This window comes from Acinonyx jubatus, chromosome A1, assembly GCF_027475565.1.
Source record: "Acinonyx jubatus isolate Ajub_Pintada_27869175 chromosome A1, VMU_Ajub_asm_v1.0, whole genome shotgun sequence".
Lineage (NCBI taxonomy): Eukaryota > Metazoa > Chordata > Mammalia > Carnivora > Felidae > Acinonyx > Acinonyx jubatus.
This window is the reverse complement of record NC_069380.1, coordinates 204,865,240-204,884,337: the sequence shown is the minus strand read 5'-3', so window position 1 is coordinate 204,884,337 and position 19,098 is coordinate 204,865,240. Positions and strand designations below refer to the sequence as shown.

The 19,098-nt window shown below is 37.4% G+C and overlaps 1 protein-coding gene across 7 annotated transcripts in view; it reads right to left on the bottom strand.

Moving 5' to 3' along the window:
• FYB1 (FYN binding protein 1) overlaps window positions 1–19,098 on the bottom strand; it is a 166,492-nt gene that overhangs the window by 138,326 nt on the left and 9,068 nt on the right. For 4 of the 7 annotated variants that reach the window (XM_053201284.1, XM_053201318.1, XM_027075737.2 and 1 more), the window contains exon 1: window positions 17,706–17,829. The exons of the other annotated variants lie outside the window; for them this stretch is intronic. In XM_053201284.1, the coding sequence (XP_053057259.1) occupies window positions 17,706–17,708 (3 nt within the window). In that variant the 5' untranslated portion in view covers window positions 17,709–17,829. Of the gene's footprint in view, window positions 1–17,705; window positions 17,830–19,098 lie in introns of those variants that run through there. 7 annotated transcript variants of the gene reach the window in all.

Genomic DNA, 19,098 nt, shown 5'->3' with positions numbered 1-19,098 from the left:
AGGCTACTGGGCTTTCTTAGCACTTGTGTGAGTGGTCGTTCTTCATTTGTCAAAGAACTATAGATGAAGGCAAGTGATTTACATGTTGAAAAAACTCTGAATGTGACATTGATCAATCTATTTGACCAATATTAATTAAGCTTCTGGCATAAACCAGGCACTGGATTAGGAATTTTAAAGCAGAAACAAACTGAACAGAGATCTGCCTTCAGGGACTGTATCCTGGTTGGGGTAAAACAGAAGTTTCCTGGTAATATGATGGCACAGTGAAAGCACAGAAAGAAGAATACCCAGTTCTTTGCAGGGGGAAGGGGGGAGACATGGACATGGGAATTTGCAAAGCCTCCTCAGAAAGGGTGACCCTTAAGTTAACTGCTGAAATGAGAGTGTTTCCCAGATGGACACAGTATTCTAAAATATTTAAAATACTCCCTTAGTGGAGCGTCTGAGTGGCTCAGTCAGTTAAGCCTTTGACTCTTGATTTCATCTCAGATCATGATCTGATTCTTGAGATCAAGCCCTGCATTGGGCTCTGTGATGACAGTGTAGATAGAGCCTCCTTGGGATTTTCTCTCTCCCTCTCTCGCTGGCCCTTCCTCACACACACACTCTTCTCTCTCAAAATAAATAAATAAACTTAAAACAAACAAATACTCCCCTAGAATAAACAAAGACACCGTTGGTGACATAGTCTAGCACTGTACTGTCTAATGATGTAGCTCACTTGTGGCTATTTAAGTTTAAATTTATGTTAATTAAAATTAAATACAATTCAAAACTCAGTTTTGCAGTTGGACTAGCCACATTTTCATCACTCAGTAGCCACATAGGGCTAGTGGCTACTGCACTAGACAGCACAGTCAGACAACAGATCCATCATCACTGGAATTTCTGTCAGATCGTGCTGGAAAACTGCTAGCGGACAAGAACCGCTTGAGTATGAGGTTTAAGGGTGTGAGTGTGGCAAGGGCTAAGCCTGGACGTAGAGGCTGCACTCAAAGAATGGAGGGCTTACACGTCACACCGCATTGCTCAGACTGTATATCCTTTAGGCCAAGCATCAGCAAATGTTTTCTGTGGAGGGCCACATCATAGATATTTTTGACTTTTGGGATCACATAGTCTTTGTCGAAACTACGCAACTTGCTGTTGTAGCATGACATCAACCATTAGACAACACATATGAGTGAATAAGCGTGGCTGTGTTACGATGACATTTTATTTGTATAAACTGCCAATGGGCTGGATTTGGCCTGCAGACCATGGTTTGCTAACCCCTATGCCAGGCCACTAGGAGCCATCTGAAGGGTTTGAAGCAAGAAAGTTGCATAATTAGATATCTGCTGTAGAAAAATCATTCTAGTAGCAGAGTAATGATGAATTTAAGGAATGTGAATTGCAAGAGTGTAATAGTCCAGTCATAGAGGATAAAGGCCTGAATTTTAACTGTAGCCTGTTAAATATGGTTAAAGAGAAGGAAATGTATATGTGCTTTTAAGTTGGATGGCAGGGAGTGGGCGGCAGTGGAGAAATATAAAATGACATAGAAGTATAAGGATTGGGTGACTGGGGAGATGGTGGTGGCACTTATTGGGTTAGAGAATATGAAGACAGTCTGGAGAAGGATGATGACTTCAGTTTGGGTCAGGTGGATTTGAGCTGCCAGACATGTGAGTCACCAGCTGAGGTACAGCAGCTGAAGCCTTGAGAGGGGGGACAGGCAGAGTGAGAGGAAGGCAGAGATGGTACCTTACTTATTTCCAAACAAAAGGCCGGAGTTCCAAGGGAACTGAGAAGGAATTGTTACAGGCATAGGGAGGAGAGCCAGGCAAGAATCAAGGGAAGACTTGCAAGTGTTATTGAGAAGAGTAAAAACATTCCATGGAGTTTGGCAATTAGGAGGCATTTTTGGGATGTTACTCAGAATAGATTTTCTAAAACAAAACAGAACAAATAATCACCACCAAAGTGTCTGAAGCTTCCTTTTGTGGAATGTGAGGCGATAGCTATGACTTTTCATGTTCTTGGGTTTTCTTTCGGTGTTAAATGTTAAAATTAAAAGCAAGCAGATGATTAGGGTCCTTGGATCTCACCTCGTAAATGACATGGTCCACCAATCACTCTATCTGGAGTGAAAGGGCAGGTGAGATATTGTCTGGTCACCACTGAGGTAATCTCTGTGCAAACCTCTTGGGTGAATTTCATGCTGTGGGGGTTGGAAAGTTGCTAGACAAACCTTATAAAATGACATGGAGTTCTGATTTTAGGGTACTTGCAAACAAAAATAAACAAAAATGGTGGACATAAGACAAGGGACCTAGAGTAAATGCGTAATGACCACTCTTGATACATAAAAATATTTTATCCTGAAGCCACCTTAATAAAGAAACTAAGTAGTAACAGCTTTAAGATAGAATCATGTGATTTGGAAGTGTTCCATTTCACAACTTAATGGTCAAAAGGATTAGTCATCCTTTCAATGGAGGAGTTTCAAATGACGATTTATAGCCATCTTTGAAGAAATTTATATTAGGAAAATATTTTACATGCCTAGTAGATGAATATATCTGGCTCAAACTTTGAGTGATCCACTGGTTAAAATTTTGTCCTAACACATGGAAAAACTCACAAAAATTTGCTCATCGTTTTCAAGAGTAATTCTTGAGAGAATTAGAATTTGTTCCTAAAGGAATTGCTTAATCAAAGCATGGAAATCTGAAAAACGCATGTTTCTGGGCATGTTCATTTTACCTCTATAACCACTTTAAGGGAAAAATTACATTACATGACAGTAACACAGCAATAACAAAAATAAAGTAAGGAATGCTTTCATCCTCAGTGACCAATTGGCTTACCAGGTTAGACAATTTTACTGGGAGATGACTTCTTTCTCTGTATGAACTGCTCTCTTCACCTTGGCCAGACTATGCCCTGACCTGAAGAGCCATCCTGGGAACATGTAGGTTACTTGAGGAGTCAGGGAAATCTCTACAGTGGGACAGTAGGCTGAACTGTATAGACTGAACTCTATACAGAGAAATGCTAAAAAGGAAAGCTGGATACTATACACTAGTCCTTTCTGTTTTTATTTTTTGATACTGAAAGAATGGCAATTCGAATCATAACTGGAATTTTTAAAGAACTTAATAAATTTGTAAACTTTACTTAGGAAAATTATTTGGGTAAGGACATCAATAAATATTGTGAAAAAGAGGACCCAGGATGGAAGGAATGGGGAGATTAACCCTATTTGATATTAGAATATATTGTTAAATAATAATTGTGAATGTATGATAATAGAAAAATGAAATATAGATGGCTCAGAAGAGACCCATAATGCATGATAATCTAAAAATAAAAAAAAAAAAACAGGGAAAGAAAATATTAAATAGATATTATTTTAAGTTCACCTTTACTTCCTTCCATGAGTCAGAGTAAGTTTCCAATGGACCATAGAGTTAAGAAGGAAAATCAGCAGAGGATAGACTATAGTATTTATCCAAAACGGTATTGGTTTTTAAAGAAATTATAACAGAGAAAACCAACTTATATAAAGGTGGGAAGCCTGCCATGCAACTACAAACAGCAATAAAATACAATGGAAAACAAAATGTGTAAAATATTTATATAAATGGGATCCAAATTTAATATATTCTAAACTAAGAATTTACACGTATGAATAGCACATCAATTGATATCAATTGATAAGACCCCCTGCCCCCACAAATCCTATGTGAGAGGAAATTCAAGTAGTAACCTAGTGTAACTGAAAGTGTTCAACAGTAAAGGAAATTTATTTAAAATGGTTCCTTAAAATTGCTTTATTTATTAAATAATCAATCTGAAAAAATTAAAAATCCCATTCTGTCAGCATATATATCCATAAAGTAAGAAAAGGAAAAAAACTTGGGAGTGCTTGGATGGCTCAGTTAGTTGAGTGCCCAACTCTTGATTTTGGCTCAGGTCATGATCCCAGGGTTGTGGAATTGAGCCCTGTGTGGGGCCCTGTGCTGAACGCAGAGCCTGATTAAGATTTTCTCTCCCTCTTTCTCTGTCCCTCTTCCCTGCTCACGCTCTCTCCTTTTCCCTATTCATGCTCTCTCTCTAAAGCAAAGAAAAAAAAAAAAAAGAAAAGAAAAAACTTAATTTCCTCGATCACCTTTAGGGCTTTAAGGAAATCATTCAAAGTAAGAGAACAACTATCAGTTAGATGTATGAAAATATTTGTTGCAGTTTCTCTAATTGGAAAAATCCTGGCAGCAACCAAAATATTTAAGTAGATTATGATACCTTAACTGCATGGAATGTGTTACAATCATTAAAAGGATAATGAACAGCATTTGGTAATGTGGAAGAATGCTCATGAATAAACCGTGAGTGAAAAAATGCTATGGTAGTTAAGGACAAATACATACTTATAGATAAAGACTTAATGGTCATATAAGAGAAATCACTGTGACTGTGGATTGTTTCTCTTTTCAAATTTCCTTTATGTATTTATTTATTTATTCTAAGAACAATTTTTTAATGGTTTATTTTGAGAGAGAGAGAGTGTGTGTATGTGCAGGGGAGAGGCAGAGAGATTGGGAGACACAGAATCTGAAGCAGGTTCCAGGGTCTGAGCTGTCAAGCACAGAGCTTGATGCAGGGCTCAAACCCACAAACCACAAGACAATGACCTGAGCCAAAATCAGATGCTTAACTGAATGAGCCACCCAGGCACCCCTTCAAATTTCCTTTAATACATTTGGAATGACACATGCAAAAAGAAAAAAAGTTCGTTGTGCACAAAAAAATTGAAGGAAGCAGAAATCAAGCAGCATCAATTCACCCTGATTTTTTTTAAAGGTCAAAGATATCTCTTAAGGTAAAAGCACATAGAATCAATTTAGCACACTTAAATAATAATCTGGTACTGACCTAGTAAGAGTCACATAGAGAGTTACAGGTAGACTCACACTAAATTTATGAAACAGTAGGTTCCTACTGCACCCTACCTCTAGACCAGTGTAGTGCCTTTTTTCTTTTTGGACCCTAGAGAGTCAGGTAAATGGAATAGTTTAGGTATAGGCTCTAGAGCTATCTTAGTTTTACCACTTAACTTGCTGGTTGCTAATTCCTTAACCTCTCTCTCTCTCTCTTTTGGTTTCCAGATTCGTAAGATGGAGTGAAAGCAATATATCTCTCACAATTTTAAGAATTTAGTAAATTGATATTTTTAAAAACAACAATGTCTGGAATATAGGAAGCATCTAGTTAAATGTTAACTATTGTTATTATATTCCTTATTCCTCAAATGCAAAGTATGAAAAGTGATTTGAACCTTGATGTAGCTCAGGACCGTGCTATAATAAAAGATAGAAACAATCCATTTTTCTATTCCTAAAGACTTTTTATAACCCAAATAATCTAGTTTACTAATATATTCTTTGAGATTCCATGAAAAGAGTTTGCAATGGGACCAAGTAAGGTATTTCTATAAAATTAGGAAACTGCTTATAAAATTTGCAGTGCAAGAAAGTGAACTTATGGAAACTCCATGAAGTAGATGTTTTAAAGATACCTCTCAAATATTAGTACGGATACTTCTTTTTACTTTTTAAAGAACCAAAATCTAGTTTTATTTCCATGAAATAAAAATGTTCATGAACATTGCCAAAGCCCGCCTGGAGAGCCTGGAACCTTCCCTACTCTTCAGAGACTGCCAATAACTCATTGTGAACCCATGGGAGATAGCAGTGACAAAATCCAAGTGAAAACTGCATGAGCTGAAGTTGGCTTATGTTTTCTAAACTAAGAATTCTGTGTGTTACAGTTACAATCTCTGTGTTTTCCATAACTAAACAGATATAGATTGGCCTGGATATTCTCATTTCTATCAAGAGTGAGAATTTGGTTTTAAACTGTGTAGTTACTTATTAAGTGAGATGGATGGTTTTGCCTTAATCAGATTAGACTCTTAAGAAATTATGAATCCAGTAGCAAATATGAGGCTTCAGGTATGCAAGACAGCATGGTGGAATGCAAAATAATTGGAGAGAAGATACACTTGAATATCAAAGGTGCTTGATGAGAATTTCAAGGCACGGACAAGAAAAATGCTGAAGGCAAAACACTGGCAAATCAAGGGTGATGAAGAGTGGGGAGGGAGTGAAAAGTGAGAGCTTTCTCTCAAGTACAGATATGAGATGTCTCATACTCTGTCTAGTTATATGTCTAGAAAAATATTTCCTAAAATGGTAACAGTGGTTCTCATCACATGGTAGGATTTTTACTTTCTCTACGTTCTCCTGTATTTTTTTTTAAATTCTCATCATCATGCATCTCATATTTACAAGAGAGGAAAATGATAAAGATAGTTACATCTAGAGGGAAAAGGGTTTTGTGTTGATATAGAGTGATACATGGAGGATGCAAAAGTGCACTGGCCAAAAAGTATGTAGAGTGAAGTATTGTGTTAAAATTTCCAGTTCTGTTTGTCAAGTCTGTCTGACACTTAAACTTTCCCCCTTACTTTTTATTATGAAAAATTATAAGCATATCCAAAAGTTGAACTTGAAAGTGAACATCAATATACCTAACCTAGATGCTTTAATTGTTATTATTTTGCTATTCTTCGCTTTATCACATCCATTCACCTTTGGTTTTTGATGCATTTCAGAGTAAGTTGCAGAATTCAATACCCTATTTGATACCAAATTTTTAACAACCTCCCCCACCTCTATACCCACATACAACTCAAGACTGGTTCAGAAACCCCTGGTAGGCTGTTACGCATTTAAATCGGATCTTTTTCTTAAACCTAGACACTGTTTCCAATCCAAACATGTCCAAAATCAGCTGCCTACCCAGAAGGCAAGGTTAACCAAACCTTACCATGACTCTTTCTATATCTAAATCTATGTAATTTATTCCACTCATAGAATATTAAAGCCAGAAAGGGAAACCATTTAATCTGGAGTTGCCAATGGCAGTGTTTCCAGGAACCAAGCAGGTAAAATAAAAAGTGGGTAACTCATGTAAAAAAAATCAAGTGGAGCTCATAATGGAGACTGACCAAGCCTCAGTGTGGGAAGGCAGCAAGGAGAAACAAAGCTACCCAGAGTGCATGTGAAAACAGAATTTTCAGTCGGGGCAAGGCTTCCAGACTCAGCCTACTGGTTCCAAGAGCCCTTTATCATTTTTCATGAGGGCAGAACACTTAAACATACAAATTTACTAAAATAATTAAAGTAGTATACTGTTAAATAGAATCCTTCTCTAAAAGTATTTATAAATGCAGTATCCATAGCTGTTCAGTTCAATACAGACCTTAACAATGGAACCAGTAATGTAGATATTACAAATGCAAAGATGTGCTATGTTTCTAATTCTTGCAAATTACTTGCCCAAGAAAGCAATATTCTCTCACCTCTGGATTGACTGCCTGTCTGTAATGAACCCTTAAAGAAGAGAGAAACCAGTGTTTTCACTGATCAAAGAAAGAGCAGTTGTAGCATCATTTCTTAGGAATGTTCTGGCAGATTTTTTCTTCCTTCCTTCCTTCTTCCTTCCTTCCTTCCTTCCTTCCTCTCTCTCTTTCTTTTTTCTTTCTTTCTTCCTTTCTTTTCTTTCTTCCTTTCTCTTTCTTTCTTTCTTTCTTTCTTTCTTTCTTTCTTTCTTTCTTTCTTTCTTTCTTTCTTTCTTTCTTTTCCATGTGTGTGGCTTACAATAAATAGGAGGATTTACCACATGGAAGGGAAGAACAGTGAGAAAATAGGGATGTAGAAGAGTCAAGACATACAGAAGTTATATCTGAGTTTTCTTGTCTAATTAATCATGAAGACGTGGTTATTCTGGCTACTTTCTAGAATTTCCTCCCTCCATGCCCCGCTTATCAAATTCAATCAATGTTTGCTTAAGTTGGTTAATTTTTACATCTATTGAGAATTGAAACCATCTAAGCTCTGCATACTCAGTAGCCACAGGTGGACTTTGCTTAGAAATCTGAAGTTACAATCTTCTCTTTGTTTGCCTGATAATTAACAACAGATAGTTTGGAAATTCCCCTGCTCATCCACACCCTAGGTAACTAATTTAAACAGTATGTATCTAAGCCCTATTGTGTTGGAGTGGCTGTGTTCTGCTATTAAAAAAACTCCACCCAGCCCTGAAATGCTGTCTCATGCAGTTGTGGGTACAAGTGATAAAATTAGTTTCTTTCTGGTGAATGTCCTCTGGTGATAAACTCAACTTAACTACTTGTCTTTCAAAGTTGTAGTGATAAAATTGCTGGTGGTTCTTTGGATGATGTTTATACATTCACACCTCAAAATGTATTTACTCAAGTTAAACCTCCCACGTATCTACCTTATTAAAATGTTTTCACCATATTTCACACAAATTCTTTCAGCTAAATATCTGTCATAGATCAAATTCAGCAGATGTTTATTTCAAGTCCACTTCTTCTGACCTCTGCCAGGATTTACATAAGGGTTGAATTTATTGTTGGCTTATCAGTTTATGAAGCTCAAATTTGACTATAGAAAAATGATTCTGAGCTCTGGTTTTAGAATTCCACTAGCTGATGTTAAAAACCATATAGTAAAATTCTAAAACATTTTAATGAAAGAAGTTAATTTTTATTGAATCAATATTTTTAAAGAGGATATAACATTTTTGGGAGAAAGTGGGCCTTCTAAAGCAAAGTTTCCAGTATGAAAAAAAAAAAAGAAACATTCTATAACTGCTTTTTAAAAAAATTTTCCTTCTCAAAACACTTATTTTGACAAGTTTATTTTGAAGGTGCTTTGCATGTGTTACTTACAAAATAAATAATTCAGAGAAATTTTGTGTGGCTTTTGTTGTGTGACAGGCATTATTCTGAAGATATTCCTACATCAGCCTATGTACTCCTTACAACAACCCTAGTAATAGGTATAGTTATTCATCCCGTTTTTTTACAGAGGGAGAAACTGAGGCATACAGAGGGTAAACTGTTCAAAGTCACATAGCTGAAAATGGGCAACACTGAGATTCAAACCCAGGAAAGTCCACTTCCAGATGAGATTGATTTTCAACTTTTTCACTAGAAGTTTACCCACTTCCATGTAGAATTCCTGAAATACTGGGTAAGACTTGGCATCAGTGATCATTAAAATGGGTGAGTGGGACATGAATAATGCAAAATTGAACTAGATATTTGAATCATTTGCGGGAATTTATTTATTTATTTATTTATTTTAAATCTTAATTTATGTATTTTGAGAGAGAGAGCACGCGTGTGAGCAGGGGAGGGGCAGAGAGAGAGGGAGAGAGAATCCCAAGCAGGCTTCTCACTGTCAGCACAGAGCCCCACTCGGGGCTCAATCCCACCACTGTGAGATCAGGACCTGAGCCAAAATCAAGAGTCAGATGCTCAAGCAACTGAAGCACTCAGGTGCCCCATCATTTGGGGGAATTTAAAAGATAAAAGAACCTGAGCCCTGCCTGAGCTGAATCAGAATCTTTTGGGGAATGGCTCATGCAATTGTATGAAGTTTAACAGGCAATTGCAATGTGCAGTCAGGCTGAGAATCACTGGTTCAAACCTCTTTAGCTAAGTCTTAGTGCTAAAGTGCTTTTTTATGCATCAGAATCACCTGGAGGGCTTGGAACACACAAGTGGCTGGGTCCCACTCCTAGAAGTTACTTAGTCAGTCTTGGGTAGAGCCCAAGAATTCCTATTACGTTCCCAGGCGATGTTGATGTTGCTGGTTTAGGGAGCACACTTTGAGAGCTGCTGTCTTAATAGGTTGGGATAGGAGTAAAAGGGAGAAGTGGAGCCCTGAAGACACTGAACTAATTCTCCCACTAGCTCATCACCCTGGTGATGACATATTTCTTCCACTTTGTTGATTTACCCAATGTCACTGATCAAGGATGAAGGGAGAGAGGAAGAAAGAAAGATATGAAGCTAAAGGGAAGTGAGGGAAAAGAGAAAGAGAAGAAGAATTAAGTTCTGGTCAATAAATTAAAGTTTTTTGGCTCTCTCACTGACCTAACCTCATGTCAGTGATAGGTAGAATATAAAATGAGAAAATTTAAAGATAAACATTTTCTATATCAGAAACATAAGGCTGTGAGTGAGACTAGTGGGCAGGTAAATTGGGCTGTCAGTTCAGGTTATGAAGACATTTGTTACTTCAGCCCTATAGGATAACCTGAAAGCCAGAGCTAGGGTCACTCTTTGAAACCAAGGGCAAGGACAGATATGCTTTTTTTTTTTTTTTTTTTTTAGTTATCCAAGCTTTATATAAGGAGACCAGATGACCTGCCACTAAGAATTGCCTTAGGATAGAGCAGCAGTTTTCAACTGGGGGTGATTTTAATAGAGTAATAAATCATGGTGGGGGCATTTTGTAATACCTGGAAATGCTTTGTATATTGCCACAATGAGGGGGGCAAGGGTGCTACTGACATCCAGTGGGAAGAGGGCAGAGATGCTATTAAATATGCCACAATTCACAAAAGTGCTGATTTGAGAAACGCTGGGGTAGACACAGTCCCAGAACAGGAATTGGGCCAAGATGCCAGGTGACTTAGTAATGAATATTCCCAATATTACTGTGAACCTGATCACACGCCAGTCGATATAGACCTGGCTCTGGGCTGGAGTCCTCAAGAAGAAGTAGTGGAGAGAAGCACAACACTAGAGAAGGCAGTTCGGATGAAAAAAACTAACCAACTGAGAAAACCTTTTCAAAATGGGTCTACAACACAAAATTCCAACATATGGGAAGAAAAATATCAATAATAAATAAAACCCTAACAAAAGCAACAATTAAAATATGAAGATTTAATCTATTCAATTAAAATAGTAGAGCAATCTGAAAATGACTTTGCAAATTCACAAATAATTAGGAAACAAATATATGAATAACATCCATAGAAGAATATAAGAATATTTGAAACAAATTAGGTAGATACTAGGTGAAAACAATTAATTCAAAGTTGGAAGTGAAAACTTAATCATGGAAACAAAACTTCAGTATATGGGATAAAACATGAATTGGGCATAAATAGGGTGAAAAACTACCCTGGCTTGTCTGAGCCTTAGAAATTTCTGGGGCATAAGACTTTAGTGCTAAAACTGGGAAAGCACTGGGCAAGCTGAGAAAATTGGTCATCCTGGACACAGGTGAGGAAAAACTTAGTGGATTGAAAGATGAAGTTGATAAACTGACTTAGAATTCATCACACAGAGACACAGAGATAAAAAATTTGGAGGATAGCATGGGACTTTTATCTAATAGAGATTCTAAACAAAAACAAAAACAAAAACAAAAACAAAAACACCCCAAAAACCCAACCAACCAACAAACAAAAACTAGGAAGGACAAAATGATAGAGTAATTGTTTTGAGGAAATAATAGCCAAGAATTTTGCAGAATTGAAAAAAGTTATTAGGCTTTAATTCAGGCAACTACAGCCTGTGGGCCAAATTTAGCCTGCCACCTGTTTTTATAAATAAAGTTTTATTGGAACACAGTCATACCCATTTGTTTATGTATTGTCTGTGGATGCTTTCAGGCTACAGTGGTAGAGCTGAATAGTTGTGAGAGAGACCGTAAGGCTGCAAAGCCTAAACTATTTACTATTTGGTTCTTTATATAAAAATATTGTAGGCTCCTCATTAAATCAATATGCTGAGTACCAAGCAGGATAAATAAAAATAAATTCACATCTCTATGAAGTGTAGTAAAGCTGCAGAACATAAAGATAAACATCTTAAAGGGAATGACAGAATCTCACCTACAGAGAATGACAGATTTTACAGCACAATTATCCCAACAGTAACAAAAGTCGGAAGCCAATGGAATAAGTCTTTAAATGGCTGAAAGGGGGGTGCCTGTGTGGCTCAGTTGGTTAAGTGTGATTTCAGCTCAGGTCATGATCAGGTTTGTGAGATGAAGCCCTCCATCTGCTGTCAGCACAGAGCCTGCTTGGGATTCTCTCTTTCTCCCTCTTTCTCTGCCCCTCCCCTACTCTCTCTCTCTCTCGTGCTCCCACTTTCCCTCACTCTCTCTCTCTTTCAAAAATAAATACACACTTAAAAAAATAAAGTTCTGAGGGAAATTAACTATCAATTTAGAGTATTTATACACAGGTAATCTATCACTTAAGAATGAAGTTAAAATGAAGATGTTTTCAGTCACACAAAGAGCAATATACATTGTAGTATATAGCACTCTTCTTCCAAGTGGGTCCCCATCTCTACCATTACCCTGAATGCATGATGATTATACATCCCTACATGTCTGTCCTTTCATCTGAGATATGTGTGACTTATTTTGGTCAATTAAGTGTGAGTGAAAATGATACACATCTCTTCCAAGAAGAAGTTTTAAGAAGTAGGAATAGGATTGGAGGATTGTGTTCAATGAGTAATCACACTATTTTTAGGTTCCTGTTGTGTTGGGGAGAATAATAATGGAAATCCTCAATAACTGTAGAAATTGTTAGATAGTAGGCAAGAGTGTATATATTTGGGTAAAAGGATATATGAATCCACAGCAGATGAGTAAGACGTAAGAAACAAACTTGGAACTTTATGAGACATATTGACCAGTATGACAGAATCGGGAGCCTAGAAGCGGAGTCACTCATATGTGGCAAGTGGACATATGGCCAAGGAGGCATTAGAAAGTGGTAGGAGAAAAGAACAGACTAAAATAAATAGTACTAAATTGGTTATCCACAAGGGAATATATTAGATGACTACTTCACATCACAAGTATAGATAAAATCTTGATGATTAAAGCGAAAAGGGAGAGGTTAAGAAATAGCTTTGCTATTTGGGAGTGGGGAATAACTTCTTTAAAAGGACATCAAAACCAGAAATGATAAATGACTTATTTTTAAATTTGTTAGCATTAAGATGTAAAACTTCTCTATAAAAAAGAGACACCAAAAAATAAAGAAAAAAGAAGCCATGGGACATAAAATTCACAATGCACACAATTGACCCATGATTAGCGCCTAGAAATGGGTAAAGATTTTTGATAAATCAACATGAAAAGACGATCTATGAGAAAATGGACAAACCATGTGAAGAGGACAAACCATGTGAATAGTCAATAAACTTAAGAAAACATGTTTCATCTTAGTAATAATCAGGAAAATTAAATCAACAATGAAGTGGGGTTTTACATATAACAAATTCTGAGAGCTCTGTCAGTAAGCCTGACAAACTGATATTGGGCATGATATGGATTTATTAAATCCATCAATCCTTAAAGTAGGCTCCATGCCCAGCATGGAGCCCAATGCAGGGCTCGAACTCAAGATCCTGAGATCATGACTTGGGCTGAGATCAAGAGTCAGGTGCTTACCCAACTGAGTCACCCAGGCACCCCAGGGTAGGATGTAAATTGTTACAATGACTTTGGAGAACCATTTGCTATAACATTCAATAACCTTGAAGGTACCCATTCCCTTTATGTAGAAACATACTCATTCTAGTATCATTTGAAATTGAAAATAATGACAACAAATTAAATGTTGAGAGTCTACATGAATAAATTGCAATATAACTACATAACAAGTAAATAATTTGAACCAGACCTGCATGTGACCAAATGGATACATCTTGAAGACATACCAGTGAGAAAAAAGCATACGCAGAAATCATAAGCAAATGAAACCAAGAAAAACAGTTCTATATATTATTTTATAGATACAGGCAGATGAAATAAAAACAAAAACATGGCGGCAGGTGAGATGCTGCTTTCAGAGCAGTGTCCCTCTACTGTTGGAGGGAGGGACATGGAACTGGGAAGGACAAAAAGAGAGATTCCACTTTGTCTTTTTCATTTTTTTGAAAAGATGGCAAAATGGCAATATTATGGCAGAATGGTAATATGCATGAGATCTGGGTGGTATGTGAGAATCTGTTATATGATTTGTTTCATAACATACCATAATATTTTATTTTACTTTTTTCGTGCCATAATATTTTAAAAATGAATGACATGAGAGGACAGAGAGGGCAGATGGGATGCAACTTGGAGAATTGGGGAAGTGATACTGAAGTTACCAAATCAAGAGCTGGAGTCCCACACCCGCTTGCCTTAAGAACAAGGCTGCAACACATTTAATGTATGCTAAAATGTGCTCCAAGAAGTGACTCTCATTTCCTCCTACAGGTCTTGACGTGTGGATGAGAAAGATCCTTTAGGATTTGAACTCTCATCCTTGACTTAAAACTTGCTTATCATAGCACAGGATTTTTTTTTTTTTTTTTTTTTTTTTTTTTAACACATCAAGCTAGATTTTGCTGGTGTGGCTCCTTTTGCAGAAGAAGAGAATACAAGCCAGGTAGTGGAGATGGGGAAAAGCATGTAGAGGTGAATGGATTTCCATTTGGGGGGGTATCAGCATATTATTCAGGCCCCTCCAGCTTACACAATAAGAAAAAGAATCGCATTGTCCTTGAAAGATGAGGGTTGGAACCCTAGCTCTTAAAGGGATCCTTCTAGCTCACTTTTTATGTTCTCCTATTTCCCTGGGACACCAGCTCTCAACTGGGCTTTCACTAAAGCCATCCAAATTATCTGAAGGTCCCTAAACCTGTTTCCTTCAGAAACCCTACACTATTTATTCTCTAACTTGGCTGCAAAGTAGAGCCAATTTTAAAGGATGAGGGAGAAAAAGTCAATATTTAAGCCCAAGCATAGTCAAGGCTGCCTGCAGAGTACGAATGTCACTTCAGAAGTAGCCCTCTTCTCAAAATGTAAACCAGATAATGGCACTCACTCCTTTGCTTAGGGGTCACCAATGACTGCTGGGGTGAACAACATAAGATCGAATCCCTGGGCTGATGCCTCTTCCTTAAAGCCATCTCTTGCCACTCTTCTCTTGATTATCCTTTAGCCATTCTGGCATCTTTGCCAATCCAAGCTGTCCCCTGTCTCACATCTTCTGCACCTGCCATTCCTACTGCTTGAAGTGGTTCTGACTGCCACGTTTCCTGTGTCCTGCTCATTCTTACTGTTTGGTGCAGCGGTTCTCAGCCCTCACTGGGCCCCACCTCCCGCCTCAAGGTTTTGATTTAACTGGCCTTGTTTGGCGCCTTGGGAATGGGTATGACTTGTAACTGCTCAAGTGATTCTAATGTGCAGCCAGAGTTGAGACCCAGCGCTTTGGTTTAAATATCACTTTATCAGGGACCAGAGCCCTAAAGAGGATGTCTCCTTTCTATCTTCTATCTCAGCTCCTATTTACCTCCTTCAGAAGTCACTACCAGGTATTTCATGTGTTTACTTTGATTAACTTGGATCTATCACTTCTACCAAACTGTGGTTCTCCAAGTGCCTGGGTCAGCAGCAGTATCTGAAAACTTATTAGAAATGCAAAATGTTAGGCCCTGTCCCTTACCGTCCGGGTGATTCAGATGCATGCTAAAGTTTGAGATCCACTGCCCTAAGTGGAAGCTCTAGGAAGCTGGGACCCCACTTGTGTTGTTCACCCCGCATTCTGATCCAGCCAAACCCCGACCTGGAGTAGAGGCTCAACAAATCTTTGTTGAAAGGTTGTGTGGGTGATAGCACATTTCTTTTGTCAGTAGCTCACATGTCAACTGAAAGTTGAATGAAAGGAGCAAAACAAGCAAACGCAAACAGAAACTGCAAAACCGATTATTACTCCGTTTCTTAAACTTCCAAATGTACTCATAAAAGATTTTTTTTCTCACCCACCATCAACATACAAAAATTTCTGCATTAGATATCTGTTCGACCTTCTTCATCCAGAAAATTAAGCAAATTGAAATGTACCTAAAATTACCTGTCATAAAGATGAGTTTACCCTATTTTTTTCATTTTCACCATGAGGTGAGATAATTTGTCCAAGTTATCAAGTCAATTTACACAGGGGCAGCTGTTGAGAATTAGAATTCTGTTGCCATGTCCTTCCACTTCTAAAATGTGGAATCACGTACTAAAGAACATGGGCCAACTCTATGCCTTTCTTGAGCAGTGATGTGTTATAAATGAATATATTGCCTATATTACCATGAAGAAAGAAAAATAAGAAACAATCTAAATGTCTAACTATATGGAAATGATTAAATCATGGAAAAATGATTCATCGTTAAAAATGATAGCATAACTCAGATATTATTCAAGATATTTTAAATAAAAAAGCAGGTAAGGAAATGGCTTATAAAGTATGATAGCACTTATAGAAAATCATATTTATAAAATATATTTTAAAATGATGAAATTCTAAAGGATCTGTATTTACTTCACAATGATCACCCCCAGGTGTTGAAACCACAGAAAACATACATTGTTTCATTTCTGCAGATCTATATTTCTAAGAAATTTTCTTTAACACTATGTGTTACTTCTGTAATAGGGAGACAGTAAACCCCTAAGAAAACATTGCTTATATATTGCACCAAATACACACTATCCAGTTAAACTTTTTTTTTTTTTTTTTTGGTGTTATTCATCTTGTTTCCCCTGAAAAAAATCTAAATACCTCGGTAAATATCACTTATTTTGGGAAAGGCTATCAGTAATTAAGGTCAAGCATTCTTTTAAGAATCTGAAACCTAATTACAAGAACTTGTAAGTGCCATCTTGACAGGTGACTGCTTTCCTCTAAGAGTGTGGCTGCAGGTAGGATCCGTGTGCCACCATTTCCTCCATGGCTGCTCATTCATCCTGCTATGAGTCCATAACTTTGACCCCGTCTCTTCTCCTCCATGGCAAAGTTACTATGTCTCACCTCTGTAGTTCCCCATTCTGGCTTGAGAGTTTCCAGACTTATAAACACATCCCATGAACCCTTTGCCCTCTCTATCTCAATGCCTGCAGGGCATTCCCTTCCCCAACTGAGTAGCTGCAGGAGTCATTGTCTCAATCCCCTTCTTTTCACCAGGGGCTGGCAAAGGAAGCAACCCTCTCCCTTACGAGAGAAGGGATAACTACGTCTCTAATCTTCTGGGAACTGGGGAGTGGTGGAAGGGGCGTATGGGATAGAAAGTTAGCTCTCCTCTAGACTCTGGGAGCATAAGAACACTACATGTATGAGAACACTACATGTAGCACAATACCAACACTGCAGTTCAGCTATACCATGGGTTAAGCTAGTTTTTATAGTACAGCTGGGAACCCAGTCACTATTTTCAATGTGCTCCAAATAATGAGCTTCAATTAACTTTGGGAACACAACCTGTCCCTAAGGTTTGGACTATTTGGGTTTTGTTTGCCTCTCTTAATTAAAATAACAAAATGCATTTTTAAACTAAAGAGCTCCTTTATAAAATCCACAGTGTGGTCAAAATGGCACTCATCGTCAGCAATATTGCCCAACATTTATCATTGGGGTTCTCTTCTGGGATCCAAAATGCTTATAATAGGAAACTTGCCTACATTACTGATTCTGGCACCTAACTTTCTTAAAGAGGCAAAGACAAAGAATGCAGCTTTTCTTTCCGTAAGTCATAGCCTTTCCTCTAGTCTGAAGGCTAGAGTCAGAAAGGGGAAATCCTGAAGCCACAGACACTCAACTGGTATAACACTCAGCAGTTTTATTTGCAAATGGAACAATGGGTCAAGCAAAAATCCCAAAGGCTTGGAGGACCTGGCTGAGAATCATCCCTACCCGTTTCTGCCCTAAGTAGAGAAGATGAGATGTCTGCCAGGAGACCAGGGAGAGTCATAAAATCTATTACTTACCATTTTATTGAGAAGAGTTGATATGCCTGACACACGGCGCCCCTGAAGATGCTGTAACTCGGACAGTGAATGTGCAAGTTAGCTTTGCAGAGTGCACTTCCTATTTTGAACTGTGTGGTCTGTCCAGCCTTCACATATTGATATGTAAGGTTTATTTGCATGTTATCTCAGCCCTCAGAATATTTGTATAACTGGCCAGGTTTATCAAGTTATTATACTTTAGTAATATGAGAACAGGTATTGGTGAAGCTCTGAAATCCAAAAGATGACATGGAATTTTTAAAGAAGTGCCTGGATATTAACTTTTGTGTACACTATTAACCTGTTTAATATAAAATCTGTATTTGTGAATCTATCTCTATCTATCTATCTATCTATCTATCTATCTATCATCTATCTATCAAAAAAGGACACAATCTAAAATGTTAACAGTGGTTGACTTAGGTCAGTTTTATTACAAATAATTCTTGTTTTGTACTTTGATGAATTTTTGACTTTTCTATTTTGAGTATATAGTACTTGTTGAAAATATAGCTATAATCTTAAGAGGAACAAAAGGAACATGATAATTTTAATCAACAATCCCAAGTGTATTTAACTCTATCTTACCAATATTTAAATGGTAGAGCTATCTACCAGCTTATTGGATGGCATTCATTAAAAATATAGCCATATGCCAACCTAGCTTCCTTGTTAGGTTTTTAGCAATTTTTATTAGCATCAGATGGCTTAATCCCTCATTCTGGTAAATTAGATATTTTTAAGGCATGGTGTTTGATGCTGAATCCCATCGATTATCTGTAATACCCATCTGAACACATTCTGCTACACACATTTATCACCTTTATTTTGAATATGCAGCCTGACTCTAAAACAATTTCAAGGGCAGAAGATCATCTTTGTTGCTTCTTGAAAAGGAAAAGCAACTTATTCCTTAATTTTGGGTTGCAAATTTCTAGATCTTTTTGTAAGTACTCTACCTTTTTGTAAGTACAGCATTTACCTAGTAGAGAGGCACATTTTTTTCACTTGATGCTAATACTGATTACCACCATGAGAACACAAATCCTTTAGTTAAAAAGATGTTCCCTAGTATTTATTCTCTAAAATGGGAAATGCCTTTTCACACTCAAGATATACTTAGAAATATGGATAGAATCATTGCCAGGACAAAGCATGAAGACAGAGCAGGGGGCAAGTTCCAGGGGTGGAAAAGAACCTGATACTGCCTTGAAACCTGCAGGTATTTTAAAGAGGGAGTGATCAGAACCTATGTGGGTAGGCAGGGATCTGAAATTGCAGTCAGTGGCACACAATAAATGCTCAATGAATAAAAGGAGGATCAAGGTAAGACAGGTACAGGAATGAGGCATGCTTTTAGATATAAAACATT